This window comes from Salarias fasciatus, chromosome 20 (assembly GCF_902148845.1).
Source record: "Salarias fasciatus chromosome 20, fSalaFa1.1, whole genome shotgun sequence".
Lineage (NCBI taxonomy): Eukaryota > Metazoa > Chordata > Actinopteri > Blenniiformes > Blenniidae > Salarias > Salarias fasciatus.
The window spans coordinates 25,337,362-25,356,364 of NC_043764.1; the positions used below are offsets into that span (position 1 = coordinate 25,337,362).

The 19,003-nt window shown below is 44.0% G+C and overlaps 1 protein-coding gene across 2 annotated transcripts; it reads right to left on the minus strand.

Annotated features, from left to right (window-relative positions):
- Nucleotides 1–522: 522 nt before the first annotated feature.
- atf7a (activating transcription factor 7a) lies at nt 523–18,358 on the minus strand. 2 transcript variants are annotated; one of them, XM_030119300.1, is made up of 12 exons: nt 18,310–18,358; nt 12,352–12,423; nt 8,242–8,338; nt 7,921–8,033; nt 7,402–7,566; nt 7,174–7,322; nt 6,933–7,026; nt 6,721–6,840; nt 6,048–6,197; nt 5,616–5,804; nt 4,473–4,578; nt 523–3,262 (listed from the first exon to the last, which is right to left on the minus strand). In XM_030119300.1, the coding sequence occupies exons 2-12, from the start codon at nt 12,397–12,399 to the stop codon at nt 3,030–3,032; spliced, it is 1,464 nt and encodes a 487-aa protein (XP_029975160.1). In that variant the 5' UTR covers nt 12,400–12,423; nt 18,310–18,358; the 3' UTR covers nt 523–3,029. The 2 variants fall into 2 exon arrangements, with proteins under 2 accessions (XP_029975160.1, XP_029975159.1); XM_030119299.1 differs by lacking the exon at nt 18,310–18,358 and having other exon boundaries at nt 12,352–13,877.
- Nucleotides 18,359–19,003: the final 645 nt, after the last annotated feature.

The following is a 19,003-nucleotide window of genomic DNA, read 5'->3' on the forward strand; positions in this document are numbered from 1 at the left end:
GAAAAGATGTTTAAAATAAAACTCTTTACTTTTACCTTCAACTGAAAATCACCCTGTAACTGTAATAAAGAATAAATATAACCAAACCAGCTGCTCACTCTGCAATTAAGGGCCACTTAAAGAAAGCTACAATCCTGTTTTCCTCATGACAGACAATGTCCTACAATAAAAACAAGCTTCAAAGCAAACTGAATATAACTGCATAATTGCAGGCTGCTCTCACTTTCTGCATTTCCTGAATTCCAAAGAGTTCAGCTTCTGTACCGTCGAGTGAAAAGAGTGAAGGATTTCTGTGAATACTGAGGCTCCTCGGAAGCATGCCTAATATCGGAAAGCAAAGTGTGCTTGAAATGTTGAGGAAAACACAGACAAAGCAGCAGGGTGTTCATTAAGATGTAGTTTCTTTAATTAAAACTGCAGCACTGTAAGTGTTCATGGTATTCCACTTGGACATGCATGGAAAAGTAAATATATTCATATAGTACAGATATGTACAATAAAAGGAAAACTTCTGAAAACATCAATTCAACAACGGGAGTGTGAAAAAAAAACCACTAATACACAAAGAGCAACCTTCACATTGTTGATTTTTTTTTTTTTTTTTTTTTTTAATGTAGTTGCTCCTTTTCACGGCCGTTCTAAAGTTACCGGGCCGAAGACTGTGGTGAATGCTGTTATTTTTGACCAATTTAAAAAAATAAAATAAAATAAGTTAGACAAGGAAAGTCGAAACATCAAATTCAGCGGGAAAGAAATTACTTCTTTATCTTTTTTGAACTGCTACAAAAAAAAAAGTCTTTTTGTTAAGTGAATTAGTCTCTATATTCAGAACAATCAGAAGAGTTACAACAGAGGGTCGGAGGAAGACGAGAAAGGACAGAAGAGAAGCCGATGATACGACTTAACACGAAAAAAAAAACAAAGAAACAAAACAAAACATGAAAGCTAAATATAGTTTGAGTTTTCCTTTCACACGAACAATCGTCTATACGGGACTGCCGGCCGGGTATAGCGCCAGCATGTCGGGTAAAAATGCCGGGTTTGCCACGGGGACTGTGGGATAACAGAGTTCAGTCAAAGGCTTTAAAGTTGCTGAGCATATTCCCATTCAGGTATACAGTACAGGTAGAAGAAAACCATTATTTAAAAAAAAAAAAAAAATCTGAAAAACTTAAAATGAACAGAAATATAAAGCGACAATAAACTTGCATTACTTTAGTGCATAAAGACGCGTCCGTGTGTTGGCGGACAGATATCCTGTGTGTGAACGGTCACAGAGAGGGACAGAAATATATATATATATAAAAAGGAAAACACGACAAAGTCAAACCGCTTGAGTCTGCGTTTGTTTCGAGAACAGCCACAAGATGTCTTTTCTCTTTCTGCCCTTTAAAGCTTTCAGCACTGACAATGTCTTTTCTTTGTCTCTCCAGCAGATGACAGAAAAGAACCGCATCAATTTATCCTGCAAACCATATATTGAAATCCTTTTAAAGGCTTCATCGTTTAATCCGAGTGTCTTTTTCCTCCTGTTCTAATCTGTGTATAAGTGTGTGTGTTTGTGTGTGTGTGTGTGTGTGTGTGTGTGTGTGTGTGTGTGTGTGTGTGTGTTCAGGTTGAGGGGATCAGAGGCACCAGTGTGAACTTAAGGCAAATATGATGTGACGTCGGGTTGTAAGACTGCGTGCGAGTGCAAGTGGCAAGCAGTGACAAACCAAAGGTGGCGTCCATGAAATACGCGAAAAGTAACAGTCGGCCTGTTTACTTCCTGCAATACGACAAGTACCAGGTGGTCTTTGGAGATCGGTAGACCTGTTTCTTAGTCATTATGGCTTCGTTTAGGTTTGGTAAAGAGCAGAGATGCTGAGGGGTTCATCGCACTTCCAACCAGCAGCAAGGATGTGCAACCATCCTGAGAAGTGTGAAGGTGACAGGTACAGCCAGTCCAGGGCCCCCACACACACACGAGAAAGAATTCTTGATTCCAAGGAAATCCACCTGACAGAACAACATTTTTATGTTTTTTTTTTTTTTTCCCTGGGTGGGGAGAACTATGAAAGATGACATAGGTTAAAATTCCCTTCAGGTCATAAAAGCAACTGCTCGAACAAACAGATTTGAACTCACAACCCAACATACTTCCAATCTAGTCTCAGAGGATGTGCCAATTAGTTTTTTTTAAAAAAACAAAACATATATATATATAGCTGCACATTCTGTATCAACAACATAACACCCTATTAGAAAAAGTCACATGCTAACAATCTAGCTAATAATGCATCAGATCAGGAGTAGGCAAACTGCTATGTTCTGATGTACATAAATATACAATCACACACACAGTTAATACACTTTACCAGGAGGGGGGGCATGAGGTCAGGTATTTGGGTCCATGTTGACGTCACTTGCTAAAGGTCTTGGTAATTCACCAATTCCTAGACACTTTTACTGCATCTTTGGAGCCGCAGAGGTGCGTGCAGTGCAGGGTGCTGTGTGAGTGTGTGTGTGTGTGTGTGTGTGTGTGTGTGTGTGTGTGTGTGTGGATAAGAAGTCGAACAGCACAAGGCACTTTTCCCTGCTGAGACCCTGTTCGTTTCCTAATAATATGCGATTTGATCGACATCTGTGTTGGAACCGTGACGGTCGGTGTTTGGGGTAAATGGTGGCAGTGTGAATGATGTAGTCCTGCAGTCCGGTGAAGAGTTGAAGGGTTGGAAGAGATGAGCAGGGAGGCACGGAGGGTCGGGGGAGGGTGTTACTGGAGTCCAGCCCCTGTAGTCTATGGCAAAGTGAACAGGAAGCTCTCAAAAGTCTCAGTCCATTCCCAGAAGGCTGCTGCTGAGCTCCAGGCCACAGCATGATGGCTCCACGGGGGGTTGGTGGGGGGGGGCAGAAAAATCAGCAAGGGGAAAAAACAGGGAGGGAGGGAGGGAGTGAAAATCAGACTTGAAGATTGGCTGGGTGGCAGGTGGGAGTCTTTTCTACCCCCTGTGTGAGGAGCCAAGTCTGGGCCACGGCGGGAACGCTCATCATCTGGCGGCGGATTGGGACTGTGCAGCCATGATGATGTGAGAGGCTCCGCTCTCGGCCCTCTGCTGCTGGCCCATCCCCGCCAGCACCGACATGGCCATGGCCTCGGCCGCCGCCCTGGAGCTCAGGCCGTTGTGGCCCGCCGAGGGGCTGGGGGCCAGAGAGCTGTGCTGAATCACCGGGGCGGGGGAACCTGTCGGCTCCGAGGTGTCTTTCATGCTCTCCTCTGCAGCTACACACAAGGAAAACAAAAACAAGCGCGCATCTGTTATTTCACTGGCACAACTTTTTAACTTTTTACCTGGAAGGAATTTTTTCCACAGTGCAAAGCTCAGAACGTTTGGTCAGCTAATGGGGCTTTTACACACGCAGGGTGTGATGACGGTTTACACTGAGCGGTCACGGCTTAATGTGTGACTGGAGTCCTGTCAAAAGTTCAAACCAGCTCACAAACTTAAAACATTATCCAGCTTCCTTCAGTTTCCATGGAGACGGAGCATTTTCCAAACATTACCATGTTGGAAGTCGCTTTCAAAAACCGTACATTTTCCACGAATCCGAGCAACGCCGTCATGGAAACAGACACCAAAACGCAACAAAAGATTTGCACTTTTGCCTGAAAATGTCGTTGTGTAAACAAGCCTAAACTAAATCAGGCGTATCCATTTTAACAACAGAGAAACATGGAAATGGAAGTCGCACTGAAACAGGAATAGAGCTTGAGTGTGTGTTCGAAGTCTACAGTGTGTCAAATGTAGCGGACTTCTTCAAATATCCTGGAAACTGAAACCTCTGATTAGCAGGTAAATGTGTGTTTATGTGATTTAAAAAAATGCAAATGCTTCTACCTGTTTGTTTACTTTCAGTATTTCATGACTCGCCAGTAATACCATTAAAATCATGTAAACACTCCTATCTGATTGGATCGGCTCTATCGGAATGAAATTGCAGTCATGGTGCGGTCAGAGTCCATGTAAACAGATCATCTGGTCACTTCCCTCAGTGGAGCTTTGTGCTCATGGCTTTCAAGTTTTAAGACAAAAAAAAAAAAGGCGGAGGTAATACAAAGAATGGTCTAGGTGCGATTTGGTGCTCATAAGACCAGATGTCACTTTAAAATTCAGGGGTTTATGTAAACCGGACGATCAGATGGAGAAGAAAGTGAGCAAGTAAACGACTTCATCCAAGTCCTCTCAGGCCGTTTTTGGCTCCTCGCTGTCGTCTGGCTCCTCTGGTGTCACACATGTCTGCACTAGTCGTGACCTTCCACTCGTGAACTCACCACTTGTGTCAAGCCGTGACTTCTGGCCCACATATGTCAAGAGATCAGACATATGCAGCTCCGCAGACAGCGTGTGTGTCAGGTCAGCTGCAGTGATGAGGTTTTCAATATGAGCCCGAGTGGAGTTTTCTGTCGTGAAACACAACAGTACGAGGCTCACCTAAGTAGGCGGTCTTCTTTTGGAGGGTGGTCACAGGACAGTCCTTGTGGGCCAGCAGCAGCTGCTTCAAATGAGCCACCTCATTCCTCAACAGAGAGACTTCATTCTGACAGAGTGGAAAACCAACGACACGTCAAATCACACCAGGTTACGTAGAGAAGTATCGTATCACCAGTCTGGAGGGATTACTGTGCTGGATTATGAGGGAGCAGGGTTTTTGATGGAATGCCTTTTTGTGACATAATGAGAGACAGTGGTGACGCTCGAGAGGCGAGCCCGTAGAAGTTCACAGGTTAGAATCCGGTTATCAGGTTACTCATGTGTTTCCCCAAGCAAGACCTTTGACCCCCAGCAGCTCCCTGGTCTCTGCGCTGGAGTGCACCGCACCTAACATGTGCTTCATATGCAGAGAAGTGAGTTTTCTGAAGGGAAAACGAGCCTTTCACACTTTAGAAGTTTAAATCGAGCTGTAGCTAAAGGAATAATTTTCTTTCTGTATTTTTTTGCAAAATGTTTCATAATTAATACAGGAAATTACTGCAATCTCAACATAAAGTAAAATTTTAAAGATACTTTCTGGTGCAAAATTCAGTGAAATGTCAATAAAGCCTCTATAACTGTTTTTAAAAACTCACCCTGACAGCATGGCTGTGAGGCTAACGCTAGTCTGCTAGCAATGAGGCAGCTAGCCTGAGTCTCAGTGTTTATGTCCGTTACTCTAAAAAAAGAAAAAGAAAAAGAAAAGAAAAAAAGCCTTAAAAAGCCAATGGTTTCATTACAATTCTTACACATGTATTTTTCTCGGCCGAACTGGAGCCTCACGGAGGCCAGTTTGTGCCCACGGGGCATATGTTTGACACCCCTGCTCTACATCTCATTGATCTGCAGGAAGATGCATATATACTGTAGTTTGCAGGCAGTTTTTTTAATCTAATTAGTTTATTTTAGGACAGAAAGGGTCACATGTAAATCTTACCGATACAGAGTAAGCTTTGTTCAGTGGCTAAAAAAAAAAGTCTCCAACTTTTCCTATCTTAACGCTACCTTTCGATCTTCCTCAACTACTTGGAAGGCAGAGTCACGTGTGCCCGCCCGGCGTTGGGCCCCCCACCCCGGCCGCCCGCCCACTCCCGGCCCACTCACCGACAGCGAGACGTTCAAAGTGCTGAGCTCCTCGGCCTTCTTCTCCAGGGAGCTGACCCACAGTTTGCGTTTCTGTCTGCAGCGTGACGCCGCGGCCCGGTTTCTCTCCAGGAAGCGCTGCCTTCGCTCGTCGGGGTCGTCGTCTGCCGTCCGCCGCCGACGCCCACCCGTGGGCTGTGCCGGCGATACCTGGAGGGAGAGGAGAGATGAGAGGGCGGGAGTTAACCCACAGACGGGCAAGGACAGTGGAAGAAAGACAAGAGGAAGTATGAGTCAGAGTTTGATTATTTTAGCCGGCACATCTCACAGTCATCAACACACTAGAACAAATCACAGGTTTAGGGAACTGAATCACTTTATATTTTATGCATTAAAACTTAGTCGGTGTGTGTTTCCCGTTCATTGCTGATCCCATTAAAGTTTAGCCGGTACCTGAGGTTGTGCAGGTGACGGAGCGTCTGGATGCTGGACCAGCAGCTGGTTCTGCTCGGCCTTCTGGGGCACCATGGGGCTGCTGCCCATGGCCATGACCCCTATGCCGTGTCCCGACGGGCTCTGCTGTGACAGCGCCGCCTTCAAACGCTACACAGGGTCAAACATATGAGACGTATCGATAAGAGGCCCGGAAATCATAACACACAACCCAGACAGTGTAGTAAAACGAAGTAAAAGATGATGTTGCTCTGTGATCCAGTGCGCAATAATCATTTTACTGTGTCCCAAGAGCAACAGGATTTTGTGTCTTCTGACGATGATCAGTTAGTACAGAAGCAACCATGTGTGTTCCCTTCCACAATCCCATGACAGCAGAGCTATTGTCCATTTATGATCAATTTACACGTTTCAAAACCATAAACAAAGACCACAATAAGTTGTATCTGAGACACGCCTGAAACATGGGCTCTATGTATAGCTGCCTGTGTGCGCTTTGCAGTTTCATAAATTTAGAACGGAATGAGCTGTAACGGTTAAATAAACAAGTAACTGCAGGAAGAAGTCATATGATGAGCAAACTAAGCCAGTCGAGGGAAGGCTGCAGGGGAAAGATGGAGACAAAAAGAACAGATAAAGGAGAATAAAAATAGAGAGCTAATCTGGCGCTGACCATCTTGGCCTCTGAGTGGATGCTGTAGCCGGAGGGGGAGTTCGAGCCGCTGCTGCTGCCTCCCAGAGGAGGACCAGGGATCCCGGGAATGTTGGGTACCATGCACACGGGTCGGGCCAGCTGCAGTCGCACAGACGATACACAAATACATACGGGCGTAAGCTGGACCAGCTTCACAGCTCTGAGGTTGGATTAGGCGTTGAGTGTCTCACATTAATGACAGAAGGCATCTGCACGGGACCGGGGAGCACCGGCACCGCCTGCCCGGAGGGCAGCATCATCATGGGGTAATGGCTGGTTGGTGAACTGCACAAGAGATATTTCAACACTTCAATATTATGGAACTGACAAAAGCAGCATCCTCTTCAGCAACCTCTGTGAAATCGCTAAAAGGCTATATAATATTAGTGCTTTAAGAGGCAGAAGAGATCAGCTGAAATCGGTGAAACTTACCCTAAAGTACGATTTGAAGGCGGCGCTTGTGTGATGACTGAGGTGGGAGACGGCATCGTGGGCTGAAGCGCATCGAAACCCAAATGTAGTGGGAGAGAACCCGGACGCACGATGGTGGGAGTCGGAGCCGAGTTCCTGGGTGGCGTGTCCTGGGAGATTCGTCATTTTGTTAAAGCGGTTAAAATAGTCTCCACAAGTCGTATTATGCCGATTCCAGTTACGTCCTACCTTTGCTTTCACCAGCGGCTCTCTGTTGCTGTCTGACGTCTCGGAGACGGAGTCGGGGCTGTCCGGCGGTGAAGAGTCCACCTCCACGGGAGCCTCCTCTTTCACTTTCACGTCCGACGGCGTCTGCAGAGTCATGTCTAACGCCACAGAGTTGGCAGCAGGGTGCTGAGATCGGAGAGAGAAAGAGAATATGTTCATACCAACGGATTACAGAAGAGGATCTTTGTCACATAACTGCATCACTTCACAAAAACAGCTTTCACAGCATCCAGCCAATGCCAATAAAACGATGTTGAAATATATGGTAGTACCTGAAATTATGACACAAGACTAATTTTAAAGGAGCGGGAATTTTGAGCTCATTTTTGATGACACCAATAGTTTTTAGGCAAGAGAAGAAGGAAGTAAAAAGGAGTTCCTCTCAACTTCGGGGTATTTTAATGAAAATTCCGTGAGTTAATAGAGTCACGCATATGTAAAAGAAATGAAAGAAAACTTTCAACTGCAAGCTTTTCTTACCGAGTTCTTGGCCCTCTTTTCATCGTCGTCCTGTTCAAAGGAGCTGGCCAGCTCATTAAAGAGACCGACCTCCTCACAGTTTTTCAGGAAACGAGTGGGAGTAGGTGTCTGGTCTGGAAAAAAAAAAAAAAAAAAGAAGGAACGGCAATGAGCACAGATAACTATTCAAAGCAACACTATCACACCTGATTCACACATAGCATTGAATTTAGAAACGAATCTCGTGTTTTGGTGTGGGAACACGCTGATGGCGAGGCAGGATGGAACGGAAAGCTATGTCAGGATGATGGGGAGACGACATGTAACAGAACCAAACACTACCTGCAATAATAACAGAGTCGGTTCTGGTTGGTCCGAACTTCAGTGTCATCTCATGCTTGTGTTTGTGTACTGCCAGGTGGTCCTCGTTGGTAAACCTCTGCACAAGCGAACATAAAGAAAAAAGGGAAAAGATGAAAACGTCACATGAATAAGCCCACAGGTTATTGTAACTGTGTCCTGGTGACCCGCAGAGGCAGCCTACATTACTCTGACCCAGATATCAGATTGCGGTAATCACAGGTAGATAATCTCCTGAAGACGTAGCCCCACACATGCAGCCTATAGAGTAACGATTGTTGGGGAGCCACAAAGAAAGCAGTCACTGAGGTGTCTGAACAGACCTGTATCAAGCTCAGTATAGCCACAGGAAGTGGGCTCAAATATCTGCACACCAACCATATATTTCTAAAAAAAGAAGAGAACTTAAAGGATCATATGATCATATATCATACTGTCATGACTGACATGTCATTACAGCACAGAAAAGTCTATATCAATGCTGGTATCTATTTATCTCCGATGTTCAGAGCTCCTACTTTAGAGTGACATATTTCCAGGGGAAAACTGAGGGACTGCATCCAGTTCATCACAAAAAGTCAGAAAAAAATGTATTGACACTGCCATCAAAGCTGGCTTAATGCAAACTCTTTCAGACTATAAATTAAAAAAAAAGGATGCTGCATTTCGTCCAGGAGAACATCTTCACTTCATATGCACAGTTAACACAGCAGAACTGAATAACTGAATCAATAGCTGTGGTTATCCAGACCACAAGTAATCTCAATAATCCGATTAGAATCAAATCATGTAAACACTTCTACCTGACTAGATTGGCCCCATCCAAATGAAGTTATGATTCAATCAGAAGAAGAGTGTGAGACTGTTGTTGCTCCGATCAGAGTCTGTGTATGTCAGAATGGAGGTTTGGGTGCTTTTTGTGACATTAACACATGAAAACTGACAATAGATTGATGGAAGAGGAAACACAATCCAGACTCTGAACACGGACAATGTCTCTGCGGTGTTGTGGTTTCTAAAGAAACTCAACAAGCTTGATAATCCATCAGGTTTGTCACAATCAGCGGGATTCAGTGCAAAGCATTTGGGAATTGATCGGCTGACTAAATCAAACTATACACTTACACTTCAGTCATCATGTAAAAAAGATAATCTGATCTCTCAAATTAAATCAGACTGACTGAAGAGTGTAAGAATGTAAAAGTAGTTAATGAAAACACTTGCACATCAAAATGTGTTCATGCGAACATCTTTGAAAACAAAGTTTGTCCCCTGTGCTTCCTGTAAGGATATTCTGAAAACTACAGCTAAAACTGCTCTGAGTAACAAAGTCAGAGATAAAAAGATAACAGCAAGAGCGGAGGATGAGAATTTACCAATTTGATGGAGAAGTGTAAATAACTGCTGGCATGGAAGTACACAAATACCCCATGAGCTGGCAAATCAAAATAGACGCTGCAAACGCCACTGTCACTCTGTGCCGTGACACTCGGTGCGTAAAAACATATGGATACTGTATTCTGTGTCCCTGTAAACTCTGATGTTCACCGGTTTCTGCTGGCGGCTGTCAGCTAACCACAGCGGGGAGTTTCAGGAAGTTTGGCACATGGAGGAGAGCGCGAGCATCCGTCTTCCCAAGACGCGGAGCTCATCTTTTGAGAAGTGGCGAGGTGATTCACTTGAGAGACGGGGGAGGAATAATCCCAGCTCTGGCTCCAGCCTGTTCACCATTCACTGCAGCCTATTTTAGGGCGCCGCGCTGCAGTTGCGAGTGCAGTCGTGAGAGTGAAGTGGAAACACAGTCAAGTGTCGGGGGGTTCTTATTTTTAGCCGTACCAGGCAGCATCACCAATACAACCACGCGTCTCATCTGTCTCTCTGCTCTGGACAGGGCGGCTCGCTCCGGTGGAGGAAACTATCTCCAACTAATCTTCCCATATGAGATAATGGCGGCTAGGATTACGCCTCTCTACGCAATAAATACTGTCCGTCCCATGACGGGGGGGCTGCTGCTGTTGTTGTTGTGAACTTGTAAGAGGAAAACCCAGAGCAACGCCAGGCGTCAGTCATCCTGGTTCTATTGTGGGCATGATTCAGACTTTCCCGGTACACAACTGTTGCTTGTAAAGCCGTAAAGAGCCGTTTCGGCATATTCATGTAAATATACGCTATTAAAGATTAGCAAGGTGATATTACTGTATCGCTGGGGTCAAACACATTTCAGTGCAGGGGCCACATAGAGCACAAAGTTTTTCGTTATTGTGGCACAGTGGGTGCGATGAAAATAAAACAAAACCGGACAAATATTAAAAAAAAATAAATAAATAAATAAATCACATTTTCAACATGAAGCCAATTTTAATGAAACCTTCTGGTGCAAAATGCAGTGAAATGTCCACAAACCTTTTCTTACAGCTGTTGGATCATGCATGTTTTTACTAACTCACCCTGACAGCATTTTTAACAATTTGCTTGACGGCTTGTCGGGTCAGATTGGAGCCTCTTGCAGGCCAGTTGTGGCCCACAGGCCTCATATTTGTCACCCCTGGTCTAGACTTTAAATCAGTGTTGGACTTCATGTTGTAGGTCTGGGTTCGGGTCGTGACACAGATGTATTGACGTAGAGATGTACTGAAAAGCCCAATCAACTGTCTTGATTATGAAAATAAACACATTTTAGCAACGTCTGCCAGAATTAGATTTGAACAAATGCCCTGTTCAGCGGCGGGCACAGTGACAGCATTCCAACCTGTGTGTTCCTGTAAAAAGGGGTCGCTCACAGGAACAAACCTGCGCCTTTTACCAGTGTTCTGACATGGTGTGAATTTGTGTTATTTCTATAAAAAGAAATAACATAAATGCCAGTAGAAATGCCGATAGCCACTATTGGATTGCTCAATTCATAGAGTAAATTGTTGGCGTATATTGTTAAGTCAGTGTCAGAGTGGATGAATAATGTGTGGCATGTCAACTTGAAACAGTGACAACACATTCAAGGGTTTCCGTTTCATTCAAACGCTGTAGAGCAAACATCAAAATGTGTTTTTCTCTGGATCCCACTGTAGAATTATGAGCAAGTTTTTAGAGACAAACTTCTTAGGCAAACATCTCGCACCACACAACAATCCCAGAGCTGTTTATACAACAGTTTGCCTCTCAAACAGAGCTGAGGAGAGCGCACAGCTGTCGACCCGCACAGTCATCCCGTCGGCCTGAAAACCTTCCTCCTGTTGCTCCAACTCTTACTGAATTAATAACGACATTCACAAACGAAGCATGTTGGCTGTTTACACAGAGGAAACACGACGCAGCAAAAGAGAGGTCCCGTGGCAGCATTCATAATAAATCATTTTTTATTTACCATTCATGTTTAACCACTTTACATGACTGCTGCTCCGACCACACGCACAACAGGAGGATGGCTTTTGAATCCTCAACGTTTCACTTTCTCCTTCCAGATACCAACAACACAGATCATCTATCGCTCTCACCGCAAGCAGACGGCTAAATGAGTAAAAACATCAGACACAAAATTTCCTGAGTTGAACAATCATCAAACTGAGAACGTGCTTTTTTTTTTTTCTTTCTTCTTCCCCCCCAATACCTTCATCTGAGTTTCTGTGATATGGAGCCAAACCCCCGACAATACACCACGTAACTGGCATGTGAGGGCTCTATTGGCACTCAGCTGAGTCACTGCTGCGGCTCAAACCTGTGTCTGCAGGCACTACAAGTCAGCAGTGGCAGGTTGAAACAATAACTGCGCTCTGATTACTCACCGGAGCTTCCAGTGAGTCATTGCTGAAGGAGACGGCGTCGTCGTCTCACAAGACAGCGTGATGGCAAGAGCGTTATTGCTGTGATGTTCACTGTGGGTGTTGCATAAATCAAAGCCGGTACGCTCGTTCTGACAACACAAAGGCTCAACTTCTGTCGTACATGAGAAACTAACCTGTGCTCAGATCAAACATAGTATCTGTGTACTTTTGTCTGGATGGGTTTTTAGGAAGTGAAATACTTAATAAGTAGCCGTTGTGAACATCTGGAAAGCAAACACTACCACACACCTGGACAATGAGAGAGCGGTCTTACCTGTCCGCAGCCGGGAGCGTTGCACACAAAAGGTCGGTCGTCCCCCATTTTTGCAAAGAGCTTGCAATGTAACTGTGGGAGAGGAGAGGAGGAGAACATTGCTGCAGCGTTTCTCGATTTGTGAAATCCAAGAAAATAACAAAACAGGGATGCTGTGGCTTGTAGTCTTCAGTCTGAGCAGGAAGCCGAACGCTATTTAAAAATAACCCTGGCAAGAAGGAAAACATGCACAGAGGCAGCGAGAAGAAGTTTCCCTGGTGATACTTCCTTCACACAGGGGGGCTTCTGGCTGGCCAATGAGGAGCTGCTAACAGGAGAGCACGGCGGTTTACACAAAGACGTCTCCCTCTCCGTCTCCCTGTGTCTCGTTTCCAGTCCCTCCTTCTCTCGTTACCACTCCCTCTCCTCACCTCTCCGGCACCTTGCAACCTTTCCCCTTCTTGCGCCCCTCGTCCAGTGTCCCAGGCTCTCTGATTCAGCTGTTTCGGTTTCACTCAAGTTGACTTTCTAACAACTCTGACATGAATCCCAAGAACAAACACATTTAGACTGACCTCAAAGTGTACTTTACCTTTTCTTGGTTCTTTTTTTTTTTTTTTTTTTCCCAGCACAGAGGTACAGTCGCCAAACTTCAGCTCTAGTCAGAACACTCATCACGTGAATACCAGTGAGGGTTTGACACTTTCAGAATGAGAACTGGTGCTTTCATAGAACAACGCTAATAAAGGGTGTGTGACATTGTCTCTCAGGCTCAGGTCTTCAACCGTTATCCGACTCTGATGTAACAGCCGAATAACTTCATAAAATGCCACAACTTAACTATTATATTTGAAAGCCGAGAATTATTTCTACATCATTTTTATATATTTATAAGGGGCTATCTAAAGGTCATGTCAGGACACACTTTATGGCGCACCAGAGGCTTCGCCTATTAAGATTATTAAGATGCTGTCAAATTGACTATTGTTATTCACTTCCCAGAAACCAGAATAGGCTCTCTGAGTCCATATCCTCCTGGGACTAAACCCCCCGTATCTGACAGGGCTCTATGTGATCCAGAAACGAGATAACAGTACACACGTGTTCAAATGAATTATAGCATTTTTTTCTTCTTCGTATATCAAGTATATCAAACTCCCCATGACTTTTCAAACATCAGGCCTTGTCTACGGTAGTTCAATAAGGTTACAGTCTCAGCTTGGCTGTTTCGAGGATTTTCACCTCCTATAACATGAAATTCACTCCCTCTTGACTCCAGACATGGTTCTTAGTCAACCTTCTGCAGCTGCACATTATTTCTGTAGTTTGTCGTCACATCGTCACTTCTGTTTTCTATTATTTGTTTCACACATGCACAGATGTGAAAGAACAAAGCACATCAGATAAAGGGGGGTGCGTGCGTGTAGATATTGGAGATATTGGATACTGAGGAGAAATGCAATCTCATTATCACTTGAATAATCTACAGAAATGGGATAATAATCAGATTTATAATGTGCATGCAAATGGAAGCATTGCATTTTACAGCTTGTATCAAGTATTATTTCCCTAATTCCATTTTCTGATGCATTGTTTGTAAAATGACAGATTGCAGAAATAGGCGAACTGCAAAAAAAAACACACAAAAAAACGAGGAAAATAACAACAGCACAATCTGGAAAAGTGAATTCCCTTGAAACACTTGAATTATTCAGCACAACTCTAAACAACACATTTCTTTCCTTTGCAGAAAAAGCTATTGCCAAGAATTATTCACGCACATGCTTCTGTTTAGTTTCTCCAAATTTGCTTGTGACAGAGCAAACCTGCTCGAGACCAGCCTCCATCCCCACCTCTAACAAAGTGCAGCCCTGCACAGCTGAACCGGCCTCACAGCGGGAAATCTAGAAAAATGACTCATTAAAGTTAAATCAGGGGATGGACATTAATGTTTCAACACTCCCAGCTGGCCCAAACTGATGTCTGGCAGCTATTACACAACATTATCCCACTGACAGTACAGCAACTACAAAGATCCATCAAGGACTTTGTGATGTATACAACTACAAACGACTGGATGAATAAAAGCCTCTGAGACATTAAGTATGCCATATACATTGCTGAATACGGTTCCTCTCACAAGTCCACACCAATATGAGCAAGAATGTCATCTGACATGAATTATTTACCAGTCCGTCATATTCTTTCATTCAGCTCTCAAACTTTAGGCTTAAAAATCATGATTTGCTATGGCAGCCCGGGTACTTTTGTTCTGTTTATCTAGTGCGTACAACTCGTTTAATCATGTTTAATCAAGTTTAATCAAGTTGACGTTGCTCTAAAAGCTTAAAACATGCACTTCTTCCAGAAACTGGAAAGCAATGTGAATTAAAAATGTTAATTACAGCAATATTACCAGAGCACTGACCGCAATAACCTCTGTAGTACCTACTACATGGGTTCAGTATGTCGTCTAAGATTATTGAGTGGGACAGATTATTCATTATTTTGGCGAGGCATAAATGTCTGAAAGTTTTCCCAATGTTGAAGTCAGTATATTTTCCTCCATCTCCCCTCTGCTGAGGACAGCTGCCCCTGAGCCAACACATGATTACTGAAGCATTGCGCTGGAATACGACGCTCTCCCATGACGCTGAGCCTGTAACAGGCCCGACTATTGCGTCTCTCAGCACCATGTCTTAATGGAGGAAACTTATCTGCATTAGATTTGCAGGAGAAAGCACAGATCAGAGAATGCACAAAGCAGAGCGATCAGATATTTTTTTTTTTTTTTGCAGACCTCCCATGCACTGGAGAAAGGCAACAAGTCAGTGCCAGCTTCCTCGCAAAGTGCTCCCAATCCACTGAGTGTATTTGGACAGAGATGTGTCTGCAAACGAGATCCTCCATCGAGCTCGTTATACCGAGGGTGTGGACCGAGTGGGGAAACGGACACATCTGGCGTGGGGAGTGGGAACACATTTCTGGGTTTACATCTTACCTAAGACATGCTAGACATTAACTTGGCAGACTGGCAGCTACATGAAAAGTGGGGTTTGTTTTTTTGTGGAAAGTCCACAATAAATTTGTGATGACAGGGGTGGAAAATTTCATTTGTTTTCATAGCTTACCCAACTAATATCCTAACCTGATTAAAACAGATGTGTTAAAAGCTTCTCCTCAGAAACTGTCGCTTGTCTCTGTGGTAAAACTATTTATCTTGAGGAATATGTTAAAATGCTGCAGCTTAATCAGTAATATTAGTGCAAGATTTAAATGTGTGTGGAGTGAAATGGAGCTGGTATTTTTTATGGTTTTGATTGTCAGAAGTGAATCACTGCAATTAAGCAGTGAGAGCACTTACACAACAAACAGAGTGACGTTTTACTGCATATTGTAAAATGTCTGCTTCATGCAGACAACACATGCATCAGCCTGTTGAATCAATCCTGATAAGCATCATCCCTTTTCAAAACAGTTTCTGATAACAAACTTTTTGTCACCTTTTTTCCTCCAAGGTGACATAAAAACATAGAACATAGAAACATAGAAACTCTAAAAGTGTATTAATTCCTGTTCCTCTCATTGAGCCATAGCCAAAGTCCCACCGTTAACTTGGATTTCTCCGACTCAGCAGGTGTAGGGGAACAAGTCCCAGCTATAATCAGCCACAGCCATCCAGTGTTTGATGCAGCCTGCTAGGAAACTGACTAAACAAACTGTATTAATAGCTCTCACTGCAACCCTGACTGTGGAATCTGAGGCTTATATTGCCAGAGGGTACGGGAGACCCCACAAAAAGAAAAAAGGAGCAAAGGAGGGGTTGGGGGGGAGAGAGAGAGAGAGAGAGAGAGAGAGAGAGAGAGAGAGAGAGAGAGAGAGAGAGAGAGAGAGAAACGGAGAAATAGAGAGAGAAACAAAAAAAGAAAGCAACACCATGAGCAGTCGGCGAGTTAAATAATACTGGATTACAGGTGAGCTATTGAGACCTGAGATCTAGGTTGTGGACGGGTGTGTGCAGCAGCCAATTTATGTAAGCAAAGTGAACACAAGATTTAGCAAATGGAACAAATGAAATCCTATATCCACGTCTGCATAACTAACAAGGCCGAAAAGCTAAAACCAAGCCGAGCTAGCAGACAATGCACGATGCACCTAGGGCTGTTTTCTAAAATTATATCAGAAACACTGTGCCTATTGCAGACGTGCTGGGCAACTGTAACAAGCCTCGAGGTTTGAGGTCTATCAGAGCAAATTCAAAAGAAGAAGGCCATGGTAGGAGGAGACCAGGGTGGCCTCTGGTGTGCCTCCTATTCATTCAGGCCCCATCTTTTCAAGTGAAAATGCAAAACGTCCATTACATTCTGGAGGTTTGGTGCTCAAAGTCATTGAAAACGCAACTTTTTGAAAACCACTACGACTCTATCATCATGTCCATGGGCAAAAATAGAACATTCTGAAAACACTCGGACTGTCTCCTTGTTGGTGGAAACGATGCAACTGTGAGTAAGCAACAGGGCCATAATAAATACTTATTTTGCTCATGTGCAAGTAGATGGACAATAACAATGATGGGCAGCCTCCAGAGTGGCATGACTCCCACTCCATGTTCGTCTGGGACTTAGTGGAGTTATAGTTTAGAGTCATATATAGAGTCCATAATAGCAATGCAACTTGGTCGTCTGTCCATACAAATGTCTGTGTGTTCTCTCATTTAATGTTTACAGTGTATTGTTTTTGGTGCATGTGTGTGTGGCTTCTCTGCTGTGCACATGTGAAATATTTCTGAAACAGAAATGCAAAATCGATGTGTACATTTGAAATGGTGTCGTGTAAATGGGGCCTCATACCGTCATTGCAAATCAAATCATGAACTAACAAAGCAGTAATAAACTAAATCTAACTTTTGATTTATAAATGCATTTTGTAAATTTGCATCAGTTCACCGAAGCTGCCTTTGGTTTTGCATGCAGCTTCACATGTGAGTCTGCAGAGACTGACTGGGCCAGGCTGTTGGACACAACACACTGCAGTTTTTCCTGGTGTAGCGCTTCAGTATGTGATGGAATGAATACAACTCTGCCAAAAACATGACCTACATTCCTAATGAAGGTGTTGACATGCATGGGGATGCGGATCGTGGGGCGTTCAACAGTTCACATTGCAATAGTATGGATATCATTACAACTTGGGGACGTTGGCTTCTTTTGAGGATCTTCTTGCAAACCTCCCCTAACAACAAGTTGTCAAGAACACATTTTGGCTGGGAATCAAGCATGCAAAAAGGGGGTCGGCGTGAAAGTCAATTCCCAAAGAAAAAGTTCAGTTCCTTCTTCCAGACAACGCTGGCTGGCTTGAGAAGGTTTGTCTTTTTTAGCCTCCATTAACTCCAGCCATAGCCCGGCCTTTTCCCGTAACAAGACCGCCTATTCTCCCCAGCCATTGGCTCGAAGGACGTCAGTCATCCTCGGCTCCAGCCCGCACAGCTCTGGACCCTGTCAGTAACTCCGGCAGAGTGGATCTTATTGGTCAAAAATACACCCCGAAATCAACTTTTTGCCTGCATGCAAAACTAACGGCTAGCCGCGGTGGCTAGCGTTAACGACGGGCCGAACGCACATTCACAAAGTGGGCAATAACAGTGTTATTAACGCTGTACGGGATGACAACAGACACGCTACAACTACCGTGTAACAACCCCCGGGGCGAAGGAGTGTGCTTTATCAAATATCCGAGGGCGAAAGATGAGAAAAGTGGAATCAAAGCGAGCACTTAGTTGGTTAGCGCAGTGACACTTGAGTGCAAAAACGAGACTCGGGGTCCGAATGAAGCTTCAACAGTTTGACAAGCAAACAGACGCGAGGATTTAACGCACACAAACACCGAAACGGGACCAGGCGAGACCCGCTGACTCCCGGCGATGTGTAGTCGACGTACGTGTGGTGAATTTAAAGGTTATTAAAGTGTTTACAAACTCACCCTTGCGCCCCTCTCCGTGGCTCCCCTCTCCTCTCCGCTCTCTTGGAATTTGACACTCCCCTCGAGATCAAGTTATCGCGAGAGCTGCGGAGATCTCGCGATAGGATGTGTCTAAGACATGTGGATCTAACAGGTTTTCAGAAAATTATATATGGTCCCAAAAGACACGGGGTATTTGGTGATATTTGGTGACCCTATCGTAGTGAATGTAAAGATGTGCTGATGTTTTTTTTTACCAGAAACTAAATATTCCTCTAAAGACAAACATGGCTATTTAATTTCCATGATATTTTATTTACTCACTTCAGTATGAATCACAAACTGATCTGGCAGAGCAAAAATAGCTGGTGAAGAAGAAGAAATTATTTCTACCTCAGTGTTTGTTCATAAATATGATTGGTGCAGTAGTTAGCACTCATGCCTTACTGAAGGAAGGTCATAGATTCAAATAATGGTCATGATGAAGGTGGAAGGAATCTCTAACTCATTTTACTTTTGTTATAAACAACACAAGCTCTATTACTATCACTTGTTCTTTATTTGCAACTTTCATTACTTTTTGCACCCTCCTGTGTCCTGTGTGTTCTATGAGCCTCTTGCAATTTCTGCACTGTGAGATTAATAAAGTCTGTTTTATTTTATTGGTGTGTTTGGCAATAGAAGCAATACGCAATACCTACTGACAGTAAAATGC

Coding starts and splice junctions, on each gene's coding strand:
- atf7a (XM_030119299.1), bottom strand. CDS start 12,450: ATGTTCTCCTCCTCTCCTCTCCCACAGTTACATTGCAAGCTCTTTGCA. Junction 7,567..7,920: donor AAAAGAGGGCCAAGAACTCG/GTAAGAAAAGCT, acceptor CTCCGATCTCAG/CACCCTGCTGCCAACTCTGT. Junction 7,027..7,173: donor CCTTCAAATCGTACTTTAGG/GTAAGTTTCACC, acceptor TCTCTTGTGCAG/TTCACCAACCAGCCATTACC.